Here is a 22,036-nt window from a genome sequence, read left to right as displayed (position 1 = left end):
AACATACACATGTTAATATCACTGACCATTTGACCTCATCTACTAATTCTTGGGCCTTTCAGAGTCTAATATCCCAAGGGTTTCCCATAAGGGGACTCCTTTATTATCCCTATGCTTCTACCTTCATTACATATAACCCACTCTCCTGGTTTCTCAGGTTGGAGATGTCACCAGACAGAAACAGAGGAGAAAACGCAGCTGATTTCTATTCTGAAAAGGTGACTCTTTCCCCTTCTTTCCTGATCCCCCCTTAGCATGTTCTATGCAATTCCAGGGATTCAGTGCAACCTGCTGTAGTCATGGCAGGGGGTAGCATAGGAATGAGTATGTGATGAAGGCCTTGAGGTGAGGGCTACTGAGCATGTTGTGAACTCATGGATGTGGAGCAATGTGAAGGGGCAGCAGGCTTCCAGTGACCCCACCCCTGCCAGGCCAGCAGGTCCCCCTTTCCTTGTTCTGGTCCTGGTTGCACCTTTGTACTTCCTGTCTTCTGCAGCACCCTGGGCCGGCACGATGACACCACCCGCTTGCGTCAACTCTTATGTCCAGACCCCTTCTGTGAGGTGTGTAATAATGCAACTGCTGAGGTCAGTCGGCTGCTACTCCCAGAGGCCCTGGAAGATTCTACTTCCTCTGTGTCCCCGTTGGCTTCCACAGCTTCTGTGACTGAGTCATCGTTTACTCTGTCCCCTGCCTTCTCAACAGTCCCTCCAAGGGACCTAACACCAGCCTCTCTGCTTGAGCCTACCACACTGCCCACCTCCGTTCTCTCCCCTAACACAATGACCCCCTTAGTTGACTCTTTTTCACCCACCCCATTGGGTCATTCTATGGCACCAGAGCCTTTTCCTTCCTTGGATTCCAAATTCCCTGTGGACTACTCCCCACCCCAACCCCTTGCCTTTCCCCGTCTCCTACCACGTGACACTCAGACAGCAGGTCCTGTTTTCCCACGAGAGGCCACTTTGTCTCCGGATACCGTTTTCTCTCTTGACCCCACCCTTTCCCAAGATATCAACCCCTTACCAGATTTGTCCCAGGCAATGAATCACCCCGATTCTTTTGCTTGTCATCATGCACCACCAGCTCTGTCTGTTTCACCACAGCCAGACTGCACTTTATCTGTCACTCAATCTAAATCAATTGCCATCTTACTGAAGCCTGTTCCTGAGAACTCACTTCCAGAAAGCCCTGGTGTAATGTTCCAGCAAGAGGAAGATGTGGGGAAAGATCTGGGACACAGCCTAGAGAATGGCCCAAAAGATCACCTGTTGAATGACCCAAAGAGCTCTTCAGGTAAGGATCTGGGGTATGACTCTGAGAAAGACCTAAACAGTCAGATGGTGAGTCTCTCAGAGAAAAATTCAAGGGTGTCAGCAAACAGTCTAAGTCGGAGACAACTTGAAAATGTCCTAAAAGTACATTTGAGCAAGAAGTTGGAGGACATACATGAGGGTCGGCTCCCTGAGACTGTGCGTAATTCATGGCATGCTATCAAGCAAACATTGCTTCTTTCTGTGAAATCCCACACCCAAACAAAACAGAGAAGTTTGCCCTCATCAGTGGGTGAGGCCTACCCCCTGAATACCTTCCAGGACCTGACTTTTGTTGATTCCAGTCCACAACAGATGCTGGAAGCCCATATTAAAAGGTTTCCTATGAGGATGTTGTGGGCCCTTCCCCGCAAGGTCCTTGAATCCATCCAGATCTTTAAATTGAAAGATGCCTCATGCCAGTCCTTGTCTCATGCCAACTTGCCCTCCTCAACCAATGTGATTTCTGAGGCAGACTCCAAATCTGGGAGCTTCAAGTCCTTGAGAGGAAGCTCTGCATCTCTCCATGGAGACAAAGTGGGAACAACAAATTCAGCCCCTGACCTGGATCGTTCTCTCCCTGCCACCTCACCTGTGGGCAAAGGAGGACAGAGGGTCCTGAGACAACCACGCTCTGATGTCAACCGTGGGCTGGCAGAGGGTGTTCAGAGAATTAAGGATGCCAGACAGACTCGTCTGCCTGTCTCCCTCTGCATCACAGGGAAAGCAGGTCATAGACAGACTCAACTAGACAACAGAGATCCCCAAAAGCTGCTTGCAAAGCAAGCTGGGGCCAGATATGAGCCAAAGCGTAAGAGTGTGAGTTCCAGTGATAAAGGAGAAATGCAACAGGGCAAAAAGGTGGAGAAGTCAGAACCTGTTTCAATGCCCAGATGGTCTAGGGAGGTATTCACGGCTGAGGAGCTTGACACTCTTCAATTAAAAACTAGTGACATGTTGGCAACTAGCAAGCCAGGGAGCTCCCAAATGATAAATGTGAATGAGAATAAAGTAGAAACTACCGTGACCACTGGAAGCCCCCCACCCAAATTACCAGTTCCCCAAGATCCTAAATCATTAGACCTTAAAGAACAACTGTTCAGTGAGTTGAACTTTAAACTGGAGAACAGGGAGCATAGCCAGGCTCAAGGCCAACCCACTGACGCATCCCTTGCTTCAGATAACTTGACTAACGAGGCCTCACTGACTCATGCCCAGGGTGTCTCAGGTGGGGACATGGGAGCTTCCCAGGTGCTGCATGTCCATTTGGAGGACAGAGGAATCAGGATGGAGCAGCAGCAGGAACCTTGGGTCCCTAAGCATGCCTTAAGGAGGTGCCAGGATAAGAATTTCCCACCAACTGCAAAGAGAGTGAGCCCTCTGGAGCCCAAGGCAGAAGAGCTTGATCGAGGGGATAAAGGGTTCGGGACATCCCAACTTAGGAGGAAGAGTTTCCCTACTCAGGAGATGGTACTAGCGAAGACACTTGCGAGCAAGTCTTCCCAGATCCTATCACAGAAGGGACAGCCTCTTCCTGAAGGCCATATCAGAAAAAGAATGAAGCACTTCTTGCAATGGCTTTTTTCTGGGATAAAATACAAAAGGCAAGAAGATGCCCAGGAAAAGGGCAGCCCCATATCAACTGTGCAGAACAGAGGCCTAGTTAAAAGTAGAGCTGCCTTGACTGGGACAACTGAAGCTCAGAAAATCGCGACAGGCATCAGGAAGTTCCTAGATGAGAAACCGGGGTGTCAGTATGCAATGGATGTCACCTACTCTCAAGAGCCCCTTCCTTCCCCAGTGCAGTTTAGGAAAACTCAGCAAAAGGCGCAAGTGCAGGTCTGGACAGAGCCTGTCCAGGGGCATCCTTTCAACCACAGGGCTCCCTCCTGTAAACTGACAAATATCAAGTCCTGCCATCAAGAAGCTATCTTTGCTGGCCAGAGTTATCCTCCAAGTAGTACAAGACAGATCAGAGATAAGAAGAGACACTCCCAGAAAGTTGTGGCATTCAAGGACCAGCGACTGTGTCACAAACATCCCCCACCAGTGTCCCACAGGGAGCCTGTGCCCCATCCAAGCCCCACCCGCAGGCGTCAAGCTGGCCAGGCACCCACCACTGCGCTCAGCACTGCTGAAGGCCCTGTGTTCAGACATCTGTCTCTACTGTCTAGACAGAAAACACTGCCCCAGAATTTCCAGGGATGAAGACTTCCCATCCAGAAATAACTCCTTCCTTGTAGAGATTATTGATTCTCCCCAATAAATATTTATCTAATAATAGTGTATCTTTTCTGTGTACTGTGTACTGTGTTGGGGGCATGGGTTTTGGGTAACTCAGGGCTTATGTGTAAGGGAAAGGAAGGAGATAGTTCAGCTCTTACTGATTGCTTCCTTTGGCTTTGGCTAAAAGGTGACCAGTCCTCTGGAGTTCTTGCTGAGAAATAGATATTGTGCCCCTTCCACCCCCGCCACCCCACCCCCGCCCCGCCCTGCCCGAAAGCCCATTTCCTCCCTGATGAAATTTGAGGAGGTGGGCTTTGTCTTCTGCCACTTAGCTTAGCCTTAATGAACATGTATAGCAGCCCACATCTCCCCCGTCACTGAATGTTTTATATCCTTTAGAGAAGTAGGGGAGATAGGTCTTTTGTGGAAAATGTCAGAGTCAATTGCTGATAAGCATGACTCGGCAGTGTGCCCTCCCTTTTGGAGCAGCAAAGACAAACCAAAGGAGCTGCATGTGCATCAGCAGCCCCCATATCCTAAGACCCTGGAGGACCATTTACAGCAAAAACCTATCCAGTTCTTCTGGGGTCTCCCGTCTCTGCACAGCGAGTCCTTGCCCTCTGCTGTTCATGTCTTGGCTGACAGTTCCTCAGTCTTTATTTTCAATGGAAACTCGAATGCCTCCACAGGCCAAGAATCACCAGTGCTTCCCGATCCCCTGCCTCTGTCCTTGCCTGAGATTCAGCCTGAACCCTTGCCTCAAACCCTGCCTCAATCTCAGCCCCTACCTCTCACTCAGGTCCAGTCCCAGGCCGACCCTCAATCCCCACTCCCAGGCATACCATCTGATCTTCTACCCCAGATTAGGATCTGTGGAGTAAGTCTCCACAGACCTCAGGAGGAGTCAGAGTCTCCCTCCTCATCTGAAATTCAACAGCTGGAATGGAACATTTTGCAGAAACAACAGGAAAATTTGTGGGGTTTACCCTCTGTGGTCCAAAGATCTCGGGAAGACTTTTGTCCATCAGCTCCTAACACTCCTCGCCACTGGGCCCCCCAGGCCCACGTTTCAATCTCCGTCCTTCCTGGGGAGTTTCCTCTCAGTGATGAACTTCGGAAGAAACTAGAGCATCACCTTCGAAAGAGGTTCATCCAGCACGAGTGGGGCCTGCCCCACAGAATCTACGAGTCTGTGTCACTGAGATTGCCTCCAAATGGTTTTTCAGAGGCATCTGAGTCGGAGAGCAATAATGGAGTCTCACTGACCTCTGTGTTTAAGGGTCAGAGCAGCAAAAATGTAAATGTTGGATTGAGCCAAACTGGAAGCTTCCATGAGAGGAGCTCAGAAATGTTCCAGCTAGAGGAAGATGTGGGGAAACATCTGGGACACAGCCTAGAGAATGGCCCAAAAGATCACCTGTTGAATGACCCAAAGAGCTCTTCAGGTAAGGATCTGGGGTATGACTCTGAGAAAGACCTAAACAGTCAGATGGTGAGTCTCTCAGAGAAAAATTCAAGGGTGTCAGCAAAGAGTCTAAGTCGGAGACAACTTGAAAATGTCCTAAAAGTACATTTGAGCAAGAAGTTGGAGGACATACATGAGGGTCGGCTCCCTGAGACTGTGCGTAATTCATGGCATGCTATCAAGCAAACATTGCTTCTTTCTGTGAAATCCCACACCCAAACAAAACAGAGAAGTTTGCCCTCATCAGTGGGTGAGGCCTACCCCCTGAATACCTTCTAGGACCTGACTTTTGTTGATTCCAGTTCACAACAGATGCTGGAAGCCCATATTAAAAGGTTTCCTATGAGGATGTTGTGGGCCCTTCCCCGCAAGGTCCTTGAATCCATCCAGATCTTTAAATTGAAAGATGCCTCATGCCAGTCCTTGTCTCATGCCAACTTGCCCTCCTCAACCAATGTGATTTCTGAGGCAGACTCCAAATCTGGGAGCTTCAAGTCCTTGAGAGGAAGCTCTGCATCTCTCCATGGAGACAAAGTGGGAACAACAAATTCAGCCCCTGACCTGGATCGTTCTCTCCCTGCCACCTCACCTGTGGGCAAAGGAGGACAGAGGGTCCTGAGACAACCACGCTCTGATGTCAACCGTGGGCTGGCAGAGGGTGTTCAGAGAATTAAGGATGCCAGACAGACTCGTCTGCCTGTCTCCCTCTGCATCACAGGGAAAGCAGGTCATAGACAGACTCAACTAGACAACAGAGATCCCCAAAAGCTGCTTGCAAAGCAAGCTGGGGCCAGATATGAGCCAAAGCGTAAGAGTGTGAGTTCCAGTGATAAAGGAGAAATGCAACAGGGCAAAAAGGTGGAGAAGTCAGAACCTGTTTCAATGCCCAGATGGTCTAGGGAGGTATTCACGGCTGAGGAGCTTGACACTCTTCAATTAAAAACTAGTGACATGTTGGCAACTAGCAAGCCAGGGAGCTCCCAAATGATAAATGTGAATGAGAATAAAGTAGAAACTACCGTGACCACTGGAAGCCCCCCACCCAAATTACCAGTTCCCCAAGATCCTAAATCATTAGACCTTAAAGAACAACTGTTCAGTGAGTTGAACTTTAAACTGGAGAACAGGGAGCATAGCCAGGCTCAAGGCCAACCCACTGACGCATCCCTTGCTTCAGATAACTTGACTAACGAGGCCTCACTGACTCATGCCCAGGGTGTCTCAGGTGGGGACATGGGAGCTTCCCAGGTGCTGCATGTCCATTTGGAGGACAGAGGAATCAGGATGGAGCAGCAGCAGGAACCTTGGGTCCCTAAGCATGCCTTAAGGAGGTGCCAGGATAAGAATTTCCCACCAACTGCAAAGAGAGTGAGCCCTCTGGAGCCCAAGGCAGAAGAGCTTGATCGAGGGGATAAAGGGTTCGGGACATCCCAACTTAGGAGGAAGCGTTTCCCTACTCAGGAGATGGTACTAGCGAAGACACTTGCGAGCAAGTCTTCCCAGATCCTATCACAGAAGGGACAGCCTCTTCCTGAAGGCCATATCAGAAAAAGAATGAAGCACTTCTTGCAATGGCTTTTTTCTGGGATAAAATACAAAAGGCAAGAAGATGCCCAGGAAAAGGGCAGCCCCATATCAACTGTGCAGAACAGAGGCCTAGTTAAAAGTAGAGCTGCCTTGACTGGGACAACTGAAGCTCAGAAAATCGCGACAGGCATCAGGAAGTTCCTAGATGAGAAACCGGGGTGTCAGTATGCAATGGATGTCACCTACTCTCAAGAGCCCCTTCCTTCCCCAGTGCAGTTTAGGAAAACTCAGCAAAAGGCGCAAGTGCAGGTCTGGACAGAGCCTGTCCAGGGGCATCCTTTCAACCACAGGGCTCCCTCCTGTAAACTGACAAATATCAAGTCCTGCCATCAAGAAGCTATCTTTGCTGGCCACAGTTATCCTCCAAGTAGTACAAGACAGATCAGAGATAAGAAGAGACACTCCCAGAAAGTTGTGGCATTCAAGGACCAGCGACTGTGTCACAAACATCCCCCACCAGTGTCCCACAGGGAGCCTGTGCCCCATCCAAGCCCCACCCGCAGGCGTCAAGCTGGCCAGGCACCCACCACTGCGCTCAGCACTGCTGAAGGCCCTGTGTTCAGACATCTGTCTCTACTGTCTAGACAGAAAACACTGCCCCAGAATTTCCAGGGATGAAGACTTCCCATCCAGAAATAACTCCTTCCTTGTAGAGATTATTGATTCTCCCCAATAAATATTTATCTAATAATAGTGTATCTTTTCTGTGTACTGTGTACTGTGTTGGGGGCATGGGTTTTGGGTAACTCAGGGCTTATGTGTAAGGGAAAGGAAGGAGATAGTTCAGCTCTTACTGATTGCTTCCTTTGGCTTTGGCTAAAAGGTGACCAGTCCTCTGGAGTTCTTGCTGAGAAATAGATATTGTGCCCCTTCCACCCCCGCCACCCCACCCCCGCCCCGCCCTGCCCGAAAGCCCATTTCCTCCCTGATGAAATTTGAGGAGGTGGGCTTTGTCTTCTGCCACTTAGCTTAGCCTTAATGAACATGTATAGCAGCCCACATCTCCCCCGTCACTGAATGTTTTATATCCTTTAGAGAAGTAGGGGAGATAGGTCTTTTGTGGAAAATGTCAGAGTCAATTGCTGATAAGCATGACTCGGCAGTGTGCCCTCCCTTTTGGAGCAGCAAAGACAAACCAAAGGAGCTGCATGTGCATCAGCAGCCCCCATATCCTAAGACCCTGGAGGACCATTTACAGCAAAAACCTATCCAGTTCTTCTGGGGTCTCCCGTCTCTGCACAGCGAGTCCTTGCCCTCTGCTGTTCATGTCTTGGCTGACAGTTCCTCAGTCTTTATTTTCAGTGGAAACTCGAATGCCTCCACAGGCCAAGAATCACCAGTGCTTCCCGATCCCCTGCCTCTGTCCTTGCCTGAGATTCAGCCTGAACCCTTGCCTCAAACCCTGCCTCAATCTCAGCCCCTACCTCTCACTCAGGTCCAGTCCCAGGCCGACCCTCAATCCCCACTCCCAGGCATACCATCTGATCTTCTACCCCAGATTAGGATCTGTGGAGTAAGTCTCCACAGACCTCAGGAGGAGTCAGAGTCTCCCTCCTCATCTGAAATTCAACAGCTGGAATGGAACATTTTGCAGAAACAACAGGAAAATTTGTGGGGTTTACCCTCTGTGGTCCAAAGATCTCGGGAAGACTTTTGTCCATCAGCTCCTAACACTCCTCGCCACTGGGCCCCCCAGGCCCACGTTTCAATCTCCGTCCTTCCTGGGGAGTTTCCTCTCAGTGATGAACTTCGGAAGAAACTAGAGCATCACCTTCGAAAGAGGTTCATCCAGCACGAGTGGGGCCTGCCCCACAGAATCTACGAGTCTGTGTCACTGAGATTGCCTCCAAATGGTTTTTCAGAGGCATCTGAGTCGGAGAGCAATAATGGAGTCTCACTGACCTCTGTGTTTAAGGGTCAGAGCAGCAAAAATGTAAATGTTGGATTGAGCCAAACTGGAAGCTTCCATGAGAGGAGCTCAGAAATGTTCCAGCTAGAGGAAGATGTGGGGAAACATCTGGGACACAGCCTAGAGAATGGCCCAAAAGATCACCTGTTGAATGACCCAAAGAGCTCTTCAGGTAAGGATCTGGGGTATGACTCTGAGAAAGACCTAAACAGTCAGATGGTGAGTCTCTCAGAGAAAAATTCAAGGGTGTCAGCAAAGAGTCTAAGTCGGAGACAACTTGAAAATGTCCTAAAAGTACATTTGAGCAAGAAGTTGGAGGACATACATGAGGGTCGGCTCCCTGAGACTGTGCGTAATTCATGGCATGCTATCAAGCAAACATTGCTTCTTTCTGTGAAATCCCACACCCAAACAAAACAGAGAAGTTTGCCCTCATCAGTGGGTGAGGCCTACCCCCTGAATACCTTCTAGGACCTGACTTTTGTTGATTCCAGTTCACAACAGATGCTGGAAGCCCATATTAAAAGGTTTCCTATGAGGATGTTGTGGGCCCTTCCCCGCAAGGTCCTTGAATCCATCCAGATCTTTAAATTGAAAGATGCCTCATGCCAGTCCTTGTCTCATGCCAACTTGCCCTCCTCAACCAATGTGATTTCTGAGGCAGACTCCAAATCTGGGAGCTTCAAGTCCTTGAGAGGAAGCTCTGCATCTCTCCATGGAGACAAAGTGGGAACAACAAATTCAGCCCCTGACCTGGATCGTTCTCTCCCTGCCACCTCACCTGTGGGCAAAGGAGGACAGAGGGTCCTGAGACAACCACGCTCTGATGTCAACCGTGGGCTGGCAGAGGGTGTTCAGAGAATTAAGGATGCCAGACAGACTCGTCTGCCTGTCTCCCTCTGCATCACAGGGAAAGCAGGTCATAGACAGACTCAACTAGACAACAGAGATCCCCAAAAGCTGCTTGCAAAGCAAGCTGGGGCCAGATATGAGCCAAAGCGTAAGAGTGTGAGTTCCAGTGATAAAGGAGAAATGCAACAGGGCAAAAAGGTGGAGAAGTCAGAACCTGTTTCAATGCCCAGATGGTCTAGGGAGGTATTCACGGCTGAGGAGCTTGACACTCTTCAATTAAAAACTAGTGACATGTTGGCAACTAGCAAGCCAGGGAGCTCCCAAATGATAAATGTGAATGAGAATAAAGTAGAAACTACCGTGACCACTGGAAGCCCCCCACCCAAATTACCAGTTCCCCAAGATCCTAAATCATTAGACCTTAAAGAACAACTGTTCAGTGAGTTGAACTTTAAACTGGAGAACAGGGAGCATAGCCAGGCTCAAGGCCAACCCACTGACGCATCCCTTGCTTCAGATAACTTGACTAACGAGGCCTCACTGACTCATGCCCAGGGTGTCTCAGGTGGGGACATGGGAGCTTCCCAGGTGCTGCATGTCCATTTGGAGGACAGAGGAATCAGGATGGAGCAGCAGCAGGAACCTTGGGTCCCTAAGCATGCCTTAAGGAGGTGCCAGGATAAGAATTTCCCACCAACTGCAAAGAGAGTGAGCCCTCTGGAGCCCAAGGCAGAAGAGCTTGATCGAGGGGATAAAGGGTTCGGGACATCCCAACTTAGGAGGAAGCGTTTCCCTACTCAGGAGATGGTACTAGCGAAGACACTTGCGAGCAAGTCTTCCCAGATCCTATCACAGAAGGGACAGCCTCTTCCTGAAGGCCATATCAGAAAAAGAATGAAGCACTTCTTGCAATGGCTTTTTTCTGGGATAAAATACAAAAGGCAAGAAGATGCCCAGGAAAAGGGCAGCCCCATATCAACTGTGCAGAACAGAGGCCTAGTTAAAAGTAGAGCTGCCTTGACTGGGACAACTGAAGCTCAGAAAATCGCGACAGGCATCAGGAAGTTCCTAGATGAGAAACCGGGGTGTCAGTATGCAATGGATGTCACCTACTCTCAAGAGCCCCTTCCTTCCCCAGTGCAGTTTAGGAAAACTCAGCAAAAGGCGCAAGTGCAGGTCTGGACAGAGCCTGTCCAGGGGCATCCTTTCAACCACAGGGCTCCCTCCTGTAAACTGACAAATATCAAGTCCTGCCATCAAGAAGCTATCTTTGCTGGCCACAGTTATCCTCCAAGTAGTACAAGACAGATCAGAGATAAGAAGAGACACTCCCAGAAAGTTGTGGCATTCAAGGACCAGCGACTGTGTCACAAACATCCCCCACCAGTGTCCCACAGGGAGCCTGTGCCCCATCCAAGCCCCACCCGCAGGCGTCAAGCTGGCCAGGCACCCACCACTGCGCTCAGCACTGCTGAAGGCCCTGTGTTCAGACATCTGTCTCTACTGTCTAGACAGAAAACACTGCCCCAGAATTTCCAGGGATGAAGACTTCCCATCCAGAAATAACTCCTTCCTTGTAGAGATTATTGATTCTCCCCAATAAATATTTATCTAATAATAGTGTATCTTTTCTGTGTACTGTGTACTGTGTTGGGGGCATGGGTTTTGGGTAACTCAGGGCTTATGTGTAAGGGAAAGGAAGGAGATAGTTCAGCTCTTACTGATTGCTTCCTTTGGCTTTGGCTAAAAGGTGACCAGTCCTCTGGAGTTCTTGCTGAGAAATAGATATTGTGCCCCTTCCACCCCCGCCACCCCACCCCCGCCCCGCCCTGCCCGAAAGCCCATTTCCTCCCTGATGAAATTTGAGGAGGTGGGCTTTGTCTTCTGCCACTTAGCTTAGCCTTAATGAACATGTATAGCAGCCCACATCTCCCCCGTCACTGAATGTTTTATATCCTTTAGAGAAGTAGGGGAGATAGGTCTTTTGTGGAAAATGTCAGAGTCAATTGCTGATAAGCATGACTCGGCAGTGTGCCCTCCCTTTTGGAGCAGCAAAGACAAACCAAAGGAGCTGCATGTGCATCAGCAGCCCCCATATCCTAAGACCCTGGAGGACCATTTACAGCAAAAACCTATCCAGTTCTTCTGGGGTCTCCCGTCTCTGCACAGCGAGTCCTTGCCCTCTGCTGTTCATGTCTTGGCTGACAGTTCCTCAGTCTTTATTTTCAGTGGAAACTCGAATGCCTCCACAGGCCAAGAATCACCAGTGCTTCCCGATCCCCTGCCTCTGTCCTTGCCTGAGATTCAGCCTGAACCCTTGCCTCAAACCCTGCCTCAATCTCAGCCCCTACCTCTCACTCAGGTCCAGTCCCAGGCCGACCCTCAATCCCCACTCCCAGGCATACCATCTGATCTTCTACCCCAGATTAGGATCTGTGGAGTAAGTCTCCACAGACCTCAGGAGGAGTCAGAGTCTCCCTCCTCATCTGAAATTCAACAGCTGGAATGGAACATTTTGCAGAAACAACAGGAAAATTTGTGGGGTTTACCCTCTGTGGTCCAAAGATCTCGGGAAGACTTTTGTCCATCAGCTCCTAACACTCCTCGCCACTGGGCCCCCCAGGCCCACGTTTCAATCTCCGTCCTTCCTGGGGAGTTTCCTCTCAGTGATGAACTTCGGAAGAAACTAGAGCATCACCTTCGAAAGAGGTTCATCCAGCACGAGTGGGGCCTGCCCCACAGAATCTACGAGTCTGTGTCACTGAGATTGCCTCCAAATGGTTTTTCAGAGGCATCTGAGTCGGAGAGCAATAATGGAGTCTCACTGACCTCTGTGTTTAAGGGTCAGAGCAGCAAAAATGTAAATGTTGGATTGAGCCAAACTGGAAGCTTCCATGAGAGGAGCTCAGAAATGTTCCAGCTAGAGGAAGATGTGGGGAAACATCTGGGACACAGCCTAGAGAATGGCCCAAAAGATCACCTGTTGAATGACCCAAAGAGCTCTTCAGGTAAGGATCTGGGGTATGACTCTGAGAAAGACCTAAACAGTCAGATGGTGAGTCTCTCAGAGAAAAATTCAAGGGTGTCAGCAAAGAGTCTAAGTCGGAGACAACTTGAAAATGTCCTAAAAGTACATTTGAGCAAGAAGTTGGAGGACATACATGAGGGTCGGCTCCCTGAGACTGTGCGTAATTCATGGCATGCTATCAAGCAAACATTGCTTCTTTCTGTGAAATCCCACACCCAAACAAAACAGAGAAGTTTGCCCTCATCAGTGGGTGAGGCCTACCCCCTGAATACCTTCTAGGACCTGACTTTTGTTGATTCCAGTTCACAACAGATGCTGGAAGCCCATATTAAAAGGTTTCCTATGAGGATGTTGTGGGCCCTTCCCCGCAAGGTCCTTGAATCCATCCAGATCTTTAAATTGAAAGATGCCTCATGCCAGTCCTTGTCTCATGCCAACTTGCCCTCCTCAACCAATGTGATTTCTGAGGCAGACTCCAAATCTGGGAGCTTCAAGTCCTTGAGAGGAAGCTCTGCATCTCTCCATGGAGACAAAGTGGGAACAACAAATTCAGCCCCTGACCTGGATCGTTCTCTCCCTGCCACCTCACCTGTGGGCAAAGGAGGACAGAGGGTCCTGAGACAACCACGCTCTGATGTCAACCGTGGGCTGGCAGAGGGTGTTCAGAGAATTAAGGATGCCAGACAGACTCGTCTGCCTGTCTCCCTCTGCATCACAGGGAAAGCAGGTCATAGACAGACTCAACTAGACAACAGAGATCCCCAAAAGCTGCTTGCAAAGCAAGCTGGGGCCAGATATGAGCCAAAGCGTAAGAGTGTGAGTTCCAGTGATAAAGGAGAAATGCAACAGGGCAAAAAGGTGGAGAAGTCAGAACCTGTTTCAATGCCCAGATGGTCTAGGGAGGTATTCACGGCTGAGGAGCTTGACACTCTTCAATTAAAAACTAGTGACATGTTGGCAACTAGCAAGCCAGGGAGCTCCCAAATGATAAATGTGAATGAGAATAAAGTAGAAACTACCGTGACCACTGGAAGCCCCCCACCCAAATTACCAGTTCCCCAAGATCCTAAATCATTAGACCTTAAAGAACAACTGTTCAGTGAGTTGAACTTTAAACTGGAGAACAGGGAGCATAGCCAGGCTCAAGGCCAACCCACTGACGCATCCCTTGCTTCAGATAACTTGACTAACGAGGCCTCACTGACTCATGCCCAGGGTGTCTCAGGTGGGGACATGGGAGCTTCCCAGGTGCTGCATGTCCATTTGGAGGACAGAGGAATCAGGATGGAGCAGCAGCAGGAACCTTGGGTCCCTAAGCATGCCTTAAGGAGGTGCCAGGATAAGAATTTCCCACCAACTGCAAAGAGAGTGAGCCCTCTGGAGCCCAAGGCAGAAGAGCTTGATCGAGGGGATAAAGGGTTCGGGACATCCCAACTTAGGAGGAAGCGTTTCCCTACTCAGGAGATGGTACTAGCGAAGACACTTGCGAGCAAGTCTTCCCAGATCCTATCACAGAAGGGACAGCCTCTTCCTGAAGGCCATATCAGAAAAAGAATGAAGCACTTCTTGCAATGGCTTTTTTCTGGGATAAAATACAAAAGGCAAGAAGATGCCCAGGAAAAGGGCAGCCCCATATCAACTGTGCAGAACAGAGGCCTAGTTAAAAGTAGAGCTGCCTTGACTGGGACAACTGAAGCTCAGAAAATCGCGACAGGCATCAGGAAGTTCCTAGATGAGAAACCGGGGTGTCAGTATGCAATGGATGTCACCTACTCTCAAGAGCCCCTTCCTTCCCCAGTGCAGTTTAGGAAAACTCAGCAAAAGGCGCAAGTGCAGGTCTGGACAGAGCCTGTCCAGGGGCATCCTTTCAACCACAGGGCTCCCTCCTGTAAACTGACAAATATCAAGTCCTGCCATCAAGAAGCTATCTTTGCTGGCCACAGTTATCCTCCAAGTAGTACAAGACAGATCAGAGATAAGAAGAGACACTCCCAGAAAGTTGTGGCATTCAAGGACCAGCGACTGTGTCACAAACATCCCCCACCAGTGTCCCACAGGGAGCCTGTGCCCCATCCAAGCCCCACCCGCAGGCGTCAAGCTGGCCAGGCACCCACCACTGCGCTCAGCACTGCTGAAGGCCCTGTGTTCAGACATCTGTCTCTACTGTCTAGACAGAAAACACTGCCCCAGAATTTCCAGGGATGAAGACTTCCCATCCAGAAATAACTCCTTCCTTGTAGAGATTATTGATTCTCCCCAATAAATATTTATCTAATAATAGTGTATCTTTTCTGTGTACTGTGTACTGTGTTGGGGGCATGGGTTTTGGGTAACTCAGGGCTTATGTGTAAGGGAAAGGAAGGAGATAGTTCAGCTCTTACTGATTGCTTCCTTTGGCTTTGGCTAAAAGGTGACCAGTCCTCTGGAGTTCTTGCTGAGAAATAGATATTGTGCCCCTTCCACCCCCGCCACCCCACCCCCGCCCCGCCCTGCCCGAAAGCCCATTTCCTCCCTGATGAAATTTGAGGAGGTGGGCTTTGTCTTCTGCCACTTAGCTTAGCCTTAATGAACATGTATAGCAGCCCACATCTCCCCCGTCACTGAATGTTTTATATCCTTTAGAGAAGTAGGGGAGATAGGTCTTTTGTGGAAAATGTCAGAGTCAATTGCTGATAAGCATGACTCGGCAGTGTGCCCTCCCTTTTGGAGCAGCAAAGACAAACCAAAGGAGCTGCATGTGCATCAGCAGCCCCCATATCCTAAGACCCTGGAGGACCATTTACAGCAAAAACCTATCCAGTTCTTCTGGGGTCTCCCGTCTCTGCACAGCGAGTCCTTGCCCTCTGCTGTTCATGTCTTGGCTGACAGTTCCTCAGTCTTTATTTTCAATGGAAACTCGAATGCCTCCACAGGCCAAGAATCACCAGTGCTTCCCGATCCCCTGCCTCTGTCCTTGCCTGAGATTCAGCCTGAACCCTTGCCTCAAACCCTGCCTCAATCTCAGCCCCTACCTCTCACTCAGGTCCAGTCCCAGGCCGACCCTCAATCCCCACTCCCAGGCATACCATCTGATCCTCTACCGCATATTAGGATCTGTGGAGTAAGTCTCCACAGACCTCAGGAGGAGTCAGAGTCTCTCTCCTCATCTGAAATTCAACAGCTGGAATGGAACATTTTGCAGAAACAACAGGAAAATTTGTGGGGTTTACCCTCTGTGGTCCAAAGATCTCGAGAAGACTTTTGTCCATCAGCTCCTAACACTCCTCGCCACTGGGCCCCCCAGGCCCATGTTTCAATCTCCGTCCTTCCTGGGGAGTTTCCTCTCTGTGATGAACTTCGGAACCTCTCATTTCTCAGTCCTGATGTCCCGACACTCCCGGAGACACAAATCCAAAAGAGGAGCGATTTCCTGATGTGGAAGGAAAAGGAAAAGAGAAAAGATTCTTTTCCAGAACAACTTAGGCCAGACTACCAACTAAATTCTTCATGGAAAATGTCAGAGTCAATTGCTGATAAGCATGACTCGGCAGTGTGCCCTCCCTTTTGGAGCAGCAAAGACAAACCAAAGGAGCTGCATGTGCATCAGCAGCCCCCATATCCTAAGACCCTGGAGGACCATTTACAGCAAAAACCTATCCAGTTCTTCTGGGGTCTCCCGTCTCTGCACAGCGAGTCCTTGCCCTCTGCTGTTCATGTCTTGGCTGACAGTTCCTCAGTCTTTATTTTCAATGGAAACTCGAATGTCTCCACAGGCCAAGAATCACCAGTGCTTCCCGATCCCCTGCCTCTGTCCTTGCCTGAGATTCAGCCTGAACCCTTGCCTCAAACCCTGCCTCAATCTCAGCCCCTACCTCTCACTCAGGTCCAGTCCCAGGCCGACCCTCAATCCCCACTCCCAGGCATACCATCTGATCCTCTACCCCAGAATAGGATCTGTGGAGTAAGTCTCCACAGACCTCAGGAGGAGTCAGAGTCTCTCTCCTCATCTGAAATTCAACAGCTGGAATGGAACATTTTGCAGAAACAACAGGAAAATTTGTGGGGTTTACCCTCTGTGGTCCAAAGATCTCGAGAAGACTTTTGTCCATCAGCTCCTAACACTCCTCGCCACTGGGCCCCCCAGGCCCATGTTTCAATCTCCGTCCTTCCTGGGGAGTTTCCTCTCTGTGATGAACTTCGGAACCTCTCATTTCTCAGTCCTGATGTCCCGACACTCCCGGAGACACAAATCCAAAAGAGGAGCGATTTCCTGATGTGGAAGGAAAAGGAAAAGAGAAAAGATTCTTTTCCAGAACAACTTAGGCCAGACTACCAACTAAATTCTTCATGGAAAATGTCAGAGTCAATTGCTGATAAGCATGACTCGGCAGTGTGCCCTCCCTTTTGGAGCAGCAAAGACAAACCAAAGGAGCTGCATGTGCATCAGCAGCCCCCATATCCTAAGACCCTGGAGGACCATTTACAGCAAAAACCTATCCAGTTCTTCTGGGGTCTCCCGTCTCTGCACAGCGAGTCCTTGCCCTCTGCTGTTCATGTCTTGGCTGACAGTTCCTCAGTCTTTATTTTCAATGGAAACTCGAATGCCTCCACAGGCCAAGAATCACCAGTGCTTCCCGATCCCCTGCCTCTGTCCTTGCCTGAGATTCAGCCTGAACCCTTGCCTCAAACCCTGCCTCAATCTCAGCCCCTACCTCTCACTCAGGTCCAGTCCCAGGCCGACCCTCAATCCCCACTCCCAGGCATACCATCTGATCCTCTACCGCATATTAGGATCTGTGGAGTAAGTCTCCACAGACCTCAGGAGGAGTCAGAGTCTCTCTCCTCATCTGAAATTCAACAGCTGGAATGGAACATTTTGCAGAAACAACAGGAAAATTTGTGGGGTTTACCCTCTGTGGTCCAAAGATCTCGAGAAGACTTTTGTCCATCAGCTCCTAACACTCCTCGCCACTGGGCCCCCCAGGCCCATGTTTCAATCTCCGTCCTTCCTGGGGAGTTTCCTCTCTGTGATGAACTTCGGAACCTCTCATTTCTCAGTCCTGATGTCCCGACACTCCCGGAGACACAAATCCAAAAGAGGAGCGATTTCCTGATGTGGAAGGAAAAGGAAAAGAGAAAAGATTCTTTTCCAGAACAACTTAGGCCAGACTACCAACTAAATTCTTCATGGAAAATGTCAGAGTCAATTGCTGATAAGCATGACTCGGCAGTGTGCCCTCCCTTTTGGAGCAGCAAAGACAAACCAAAGGAGCTGCATGTGCATCAGCAGCCCCCATATCCTAAGACCCTGGAGGACCATTTACAGCAAAAACCTATCCAGTTCTTCTGGGGTCTCCCGTCTCTGCACAGCGAGTCCTTGCCCTCTGCTGTTCATGTCTTGGCTGACAGTTCCTCAGTCTTTATTTTCAATGGAAACTCGAATGTCTCCACAGGCCAAGAATCACCAGTGCTTCCCGATCCCCTGCCTCTGTCCTTGCCTGAGATTCAGCCTGAACCCTTGCCTCAAACCCTGCCTCAATCTCAGCCCCTACCTCTCACTCAGGTCCAGTCCCAGGCCGACCCTCAATCCCCACTCCCAGGCATACCATCTGATCCTCTACCCCAGAATAGGATCTGTGGAGTAAGTCTCCACAGACCTCAGGAGGAGTCAGAGTCTCTCTCCTCATCTGAAATTCAACAGCTGGAATGGAACATTTTGCAGAAACAACAGGAAAATTTGTGGGGTTTACCCTCTGTGGTCCAAAGATCTCGAGAAGACTTTTGTCCATCAGCTCCTAACACTCCTCGCCACTGGGCCCCCCAGGCCCATGTTTCAATCTCCGTCCTTCCTGGGGAGTTTCCTCTCTGTGATGAACTTCGGAACCTCTCATTTCTCAGTCCTGATGTCCCGACACTCCCGGAGACACAAATCCAAAAGAGGAGCGATTTCCTGATGTGGAAGGAAAAGGAAAAGAGAAAAGATTCTTTTCCAGAACAACTTAGGCCAGACTACCAACTAAATTCTTCATGGAAAATGTCAGAGTCAATTGCTGATAAGCATGACTCGGCAGTGTGCCCTCCCTTTTGGAGCAGCAAAGACAAACCAAAGGAGCTGCATGTGCATCAGCAGCCCCCATATCCTAAGACCCTGGAGGACCATTTACAGCAAAAACCTATCCAGTTCTTCTGGGGTCTCCCGTCTCTGCACAGCGAGTCCTTGCCCTCTGCTGTTCATGTCTTGGCTGACAGTTCCTCAGTCTTTATTTTCAATGGAAACTCGAATGCCTCCACAGGCCAAGAATCACCAGTGCTTCCCGATCCCCTGCCTCTGTCCTTGCCTGAGATTCAGCCTGAACCCTTGCCTCAAACCCTGCCTCAATCTCAGCCCCTACCTCTCACTCAGGTCCAGTCCCAGGCCGACCCTCAATCCCCACTCCCAGGCATACCATCTGATCTTCTACCCCAGATTAGGATCTGTGGAGTAAGTCTCCACAGACCTCAGGAGGAGTCAGAGTCTCCCTCCTCATCTGAAATTCAACAGCTGGAATGGAACATTTTGCAGAAACAACAGGAAAATTTGTGGGGTTTACCCTCTGTGGTCCAAAGATCTCGGGAAGACTTTTGTCCATCAGCTCCTAACACTCCTCGCCACTGGGCCCCCCAGGCCCACGTTTCAATCTCCGTCCTTCCTGGGGAGTTTCCTCTCAGTGATGAACTTCGGAAGAAACTAGAGCATCACCTTCGAAAGAGGTTCATCCAGCACGAGTGGGGCCTGCCCCACAGAATCTACGAGTCTGTGTCACTGAGATTGCCTCCAAATGGTTTTTCAGAGGCATCTGAGTCGGAGAGCAATAATGGAGTCTCACTGACCTCTGTGTTTAAGGGTCAGAGCAGCAAAAATGTAAATGTTGGATTGAGCCAAACTGGAAGCTTCCATGAGAGGAGCTCAGAAATGTTCCAGCTAGAGGAAGATGTGGGGAAACATCTGGGACACAGCCTAGAGAATGGCCCAAAAGATCACCTGTTGAATGACCCAAAGAGCTCTTCAGGTAAGGATCTGGGGTATGACTCTGAGAAAGACCTAAACAGTCAGATGGTGAGTCTCTCAGAGAAAAATTCAAGGGTGTCAGCAAAGAGTCTAAGTCGGAGACAACTTGAAAATGTCCTAAAAGTACATTTGAGCAAGAAGTTGGAGGACATACATGAGGGTCGGCTCCCTGAGACTGTGCGTAATTCATGGCATGCTATCAAGCAAACATTGCTTCTTTCTGTGAAATCCCACACCCAAACAAAACAGAGAAGTTTGCCCTCATCAGTGGGTGAGGCCTACCCCCTGAATACCTTCCAGGACCTGACTTTTGTTGATTCCAGTCCACAACAGATGCTGGAAGCCCATATTAAAAGGTTTCCTATGAGGATGTTGTGGGCCCTTCCCCGCAAGGTCCTTGAATCCATCCAGATCTTTAAATTGAAAGATGCCTCATGCCAGTCCTTGTCTCATGCCAACTTGCCCTCCTCAACCAATGTGATTTCTGAGGCAGACTCCAAATCTGGGAGCTTCAAGTCCTTGAGAGGAAGCTCTGCATCTCTCCATGGAGACAAAGTGGGAACAACAAATTCAGCCCCTGACCTGGATCGTTCTCTCCCTGCCACCTCACCTGTGGGCAAAGGAGGACAGAGGGTCCTGAGACAACCACGCTCTGATGTCAACCGTGGGCTGGCAGAGGGTGTTCAGAGAATTAAGGATGCCAGACAGACTCGTCTGCCTGTCTCCCTCTGCATCACAGGGAAAGCAGGTCATAGACAGACTCAACTAGCCAACAGAGATCCCCAAAAGCTGCTTGCAAAGCAAGCTGGGGCCAGATATGAGCCAAAGCGTAAGAGTGTGAGTTCCAGTGATAAAGGAGAAATGCAACAGGGCAAAAAGGTGGAGAAGTCAGAACCTGTTTCAATGCCCAGATGGTCTAGGGAGGTATTCACGGCTGAGGAGCTTGACACTCTTCAATTAAAAACTAGTGACATGTTGGCAACTAGCAAGCCAGGGAGCTCCCAAATGATAAATGTGAATGAGAATAAAGTAGAAACTACCGTGACCACTGGAAGCCCCCCACCCAAATTACCAGTTCCCCAAGATCCTAAATCATTAGACCTTAAAGAACAACTGTTCAGTGAGTTGAACTTTAAACTGGAGAACAGGGAGCATAGCCAGGCTCAAGGCCAACCCACTGACGCATCCCTTGCTTCAGATAACTTGACTAACGAGGCCTCACTGACTCATGCCCAGGGTGTCTCAGGTGGGGACATGGGAGCTTCCCAGGTGCTGCATGTCCATTTGGAGGACAGAGGAATCAGGATGGAGCAGCAGCAGGAACCTTGGGTCCCTAAGCATGCCTTAAGGAGGTGCCAGGATAAGAATTTCCCACCAACTGCAAAGAGAGTGAGCCCTCTGGAGCCCAAGGCAGAAGAGCTTGATCGAGGGGATAAAGGGTTCGGGACATCCCAACTTAGGAGGAAGCGTTTCCCTACTCAGGAGATGGTACTAGCGAAGACACTTGCGAGCAAGTCTTCCCAGATCCTATCACAGAAGGGACAGCCTCTTCCTGAAGGCCATATCAGAAAAAGAATGAAGCACTTCTTGCAATGGCTTTTTTCTGGGATAAAATACAAAAGGCAAGAAGATGCCCAGGAAAAGGGCAGCCCCATATCAACTGTGCAGAACAGAGGCCTAGTTAAAAGTAGAGCTGCCTTGACTGGGACAACTGAAGCTCAGAAAATCGCGACAGGCATCAGGAAGTTCCTAGATGAGAAACCGGGGTGTCAGTATGCAATGGATGTCACCTACTCTCAAGAGCCCCTTCCTTCCCCAGTGCAGTTTAGGAAAACTCAGCAAAAGGCGCAAGTGCAGGTCTGGACAGAGCCTGTCCAGGGGCATCCTTTCAACCACAGGGCTCCCTCCTGTAAACTGACAAATATCAAGTCCTGCCATCAAGAAGCTATCTTTGCTGGCCACAGTTATCCTCCAAGTAGTACAAGACAGATCAGAGATAAGAAGAGACACTCCCAGAAAGTTGTGGCATTCAAGGACCAGCGACTGTGTCACAAACATCCCCCACCAGTGTCCCACAGGGAGCCTGTGCCCCATCCAAGCCCCACCCGCAGGCGTCAAGCTGGCCAGGCACCCACCACTGCGCTCAGCACTGCTGAAGGCCCTGTGTTCAGACATCTGTCTCTACTGTCTAGACAGAAAACACTGCCCCAGAATTTCCAGGGATGAAGACTTCCCATCCAGAAATAACTCCTTCCTTGTAGAGATTATTGATTCTCCCCAATAAATATTTATCTAATAATAGTGTATCTTTTCTGTGTACTGTGTACTGTGTTGGGGGCATGGGTTTTGGGTAACTCAGGGCTTATGTGTAAGGGAAAGGAAGGAGATAGTTCAGCTCTTACTGATTGCTTCCTTTGGCTTTGGCTAAAAGGTGACCAGTCCTCTGGAGTTCTTGCTGAGAAATAGATATTGTGCCCCTTCCACCCCCGCCACCCCACCCCCGCCCCGCCCTGCCCGAAAGCCCATTTCCTCCCTGATGAAATTTGAGGAGGTGGGCTTTGTCTTCTGCCACTTAGCTTAGCCTTAATGAACATGTATAGCAGCCCACATCTCCCCCGTCACTGAATGT

General features: G+C 49.7%; 1 protein-coding gene across 1 annotated transcript; it reads left to right on the top strand.

Moving 5' to 3' along the window:
* Positions 1-101: 101 nt before the first annotated feature.
* Positions 102-21,633, top strand: LOC308610790 (spermatogenesis-associated protein 31D1-like; the record flags this gene model as incomplete). The annotated part of the gene is made up of 3 exons (XM_081259799.1): positions 102-218; positions 497-1,220; positions 17,986-21,633. Exons 1-3 carry the CDS (start codon positions 112-114, stop codon positions 21,631-21,633), a joined length of 4,479 nt encoding a protein of 1,492 aa, XP_081115925.1. The 5' UTR covers positions 102-111.
* Positions 21,634-22,036: the final 403 nt, after the last annotated feature.

The sequence above is a fragment of the Mesoplodon bidens genome, assembly GCF_964165515.1.
Source record: "Mesoplodon bidens genome assembly, contig: HAP1_SCAFFOLD_929, whole genome shotgun sequence".
NCBI classification, from domain to species: Eukaryota; Metazoa; Chordata; class Mammalia; order Artiodactyla; family Ziphiidae; genus Mesoplodon; species Mesoplodon bidens.
This window is presented reverse-complemented; position numbering and strand designations above follow the sequence as displayed.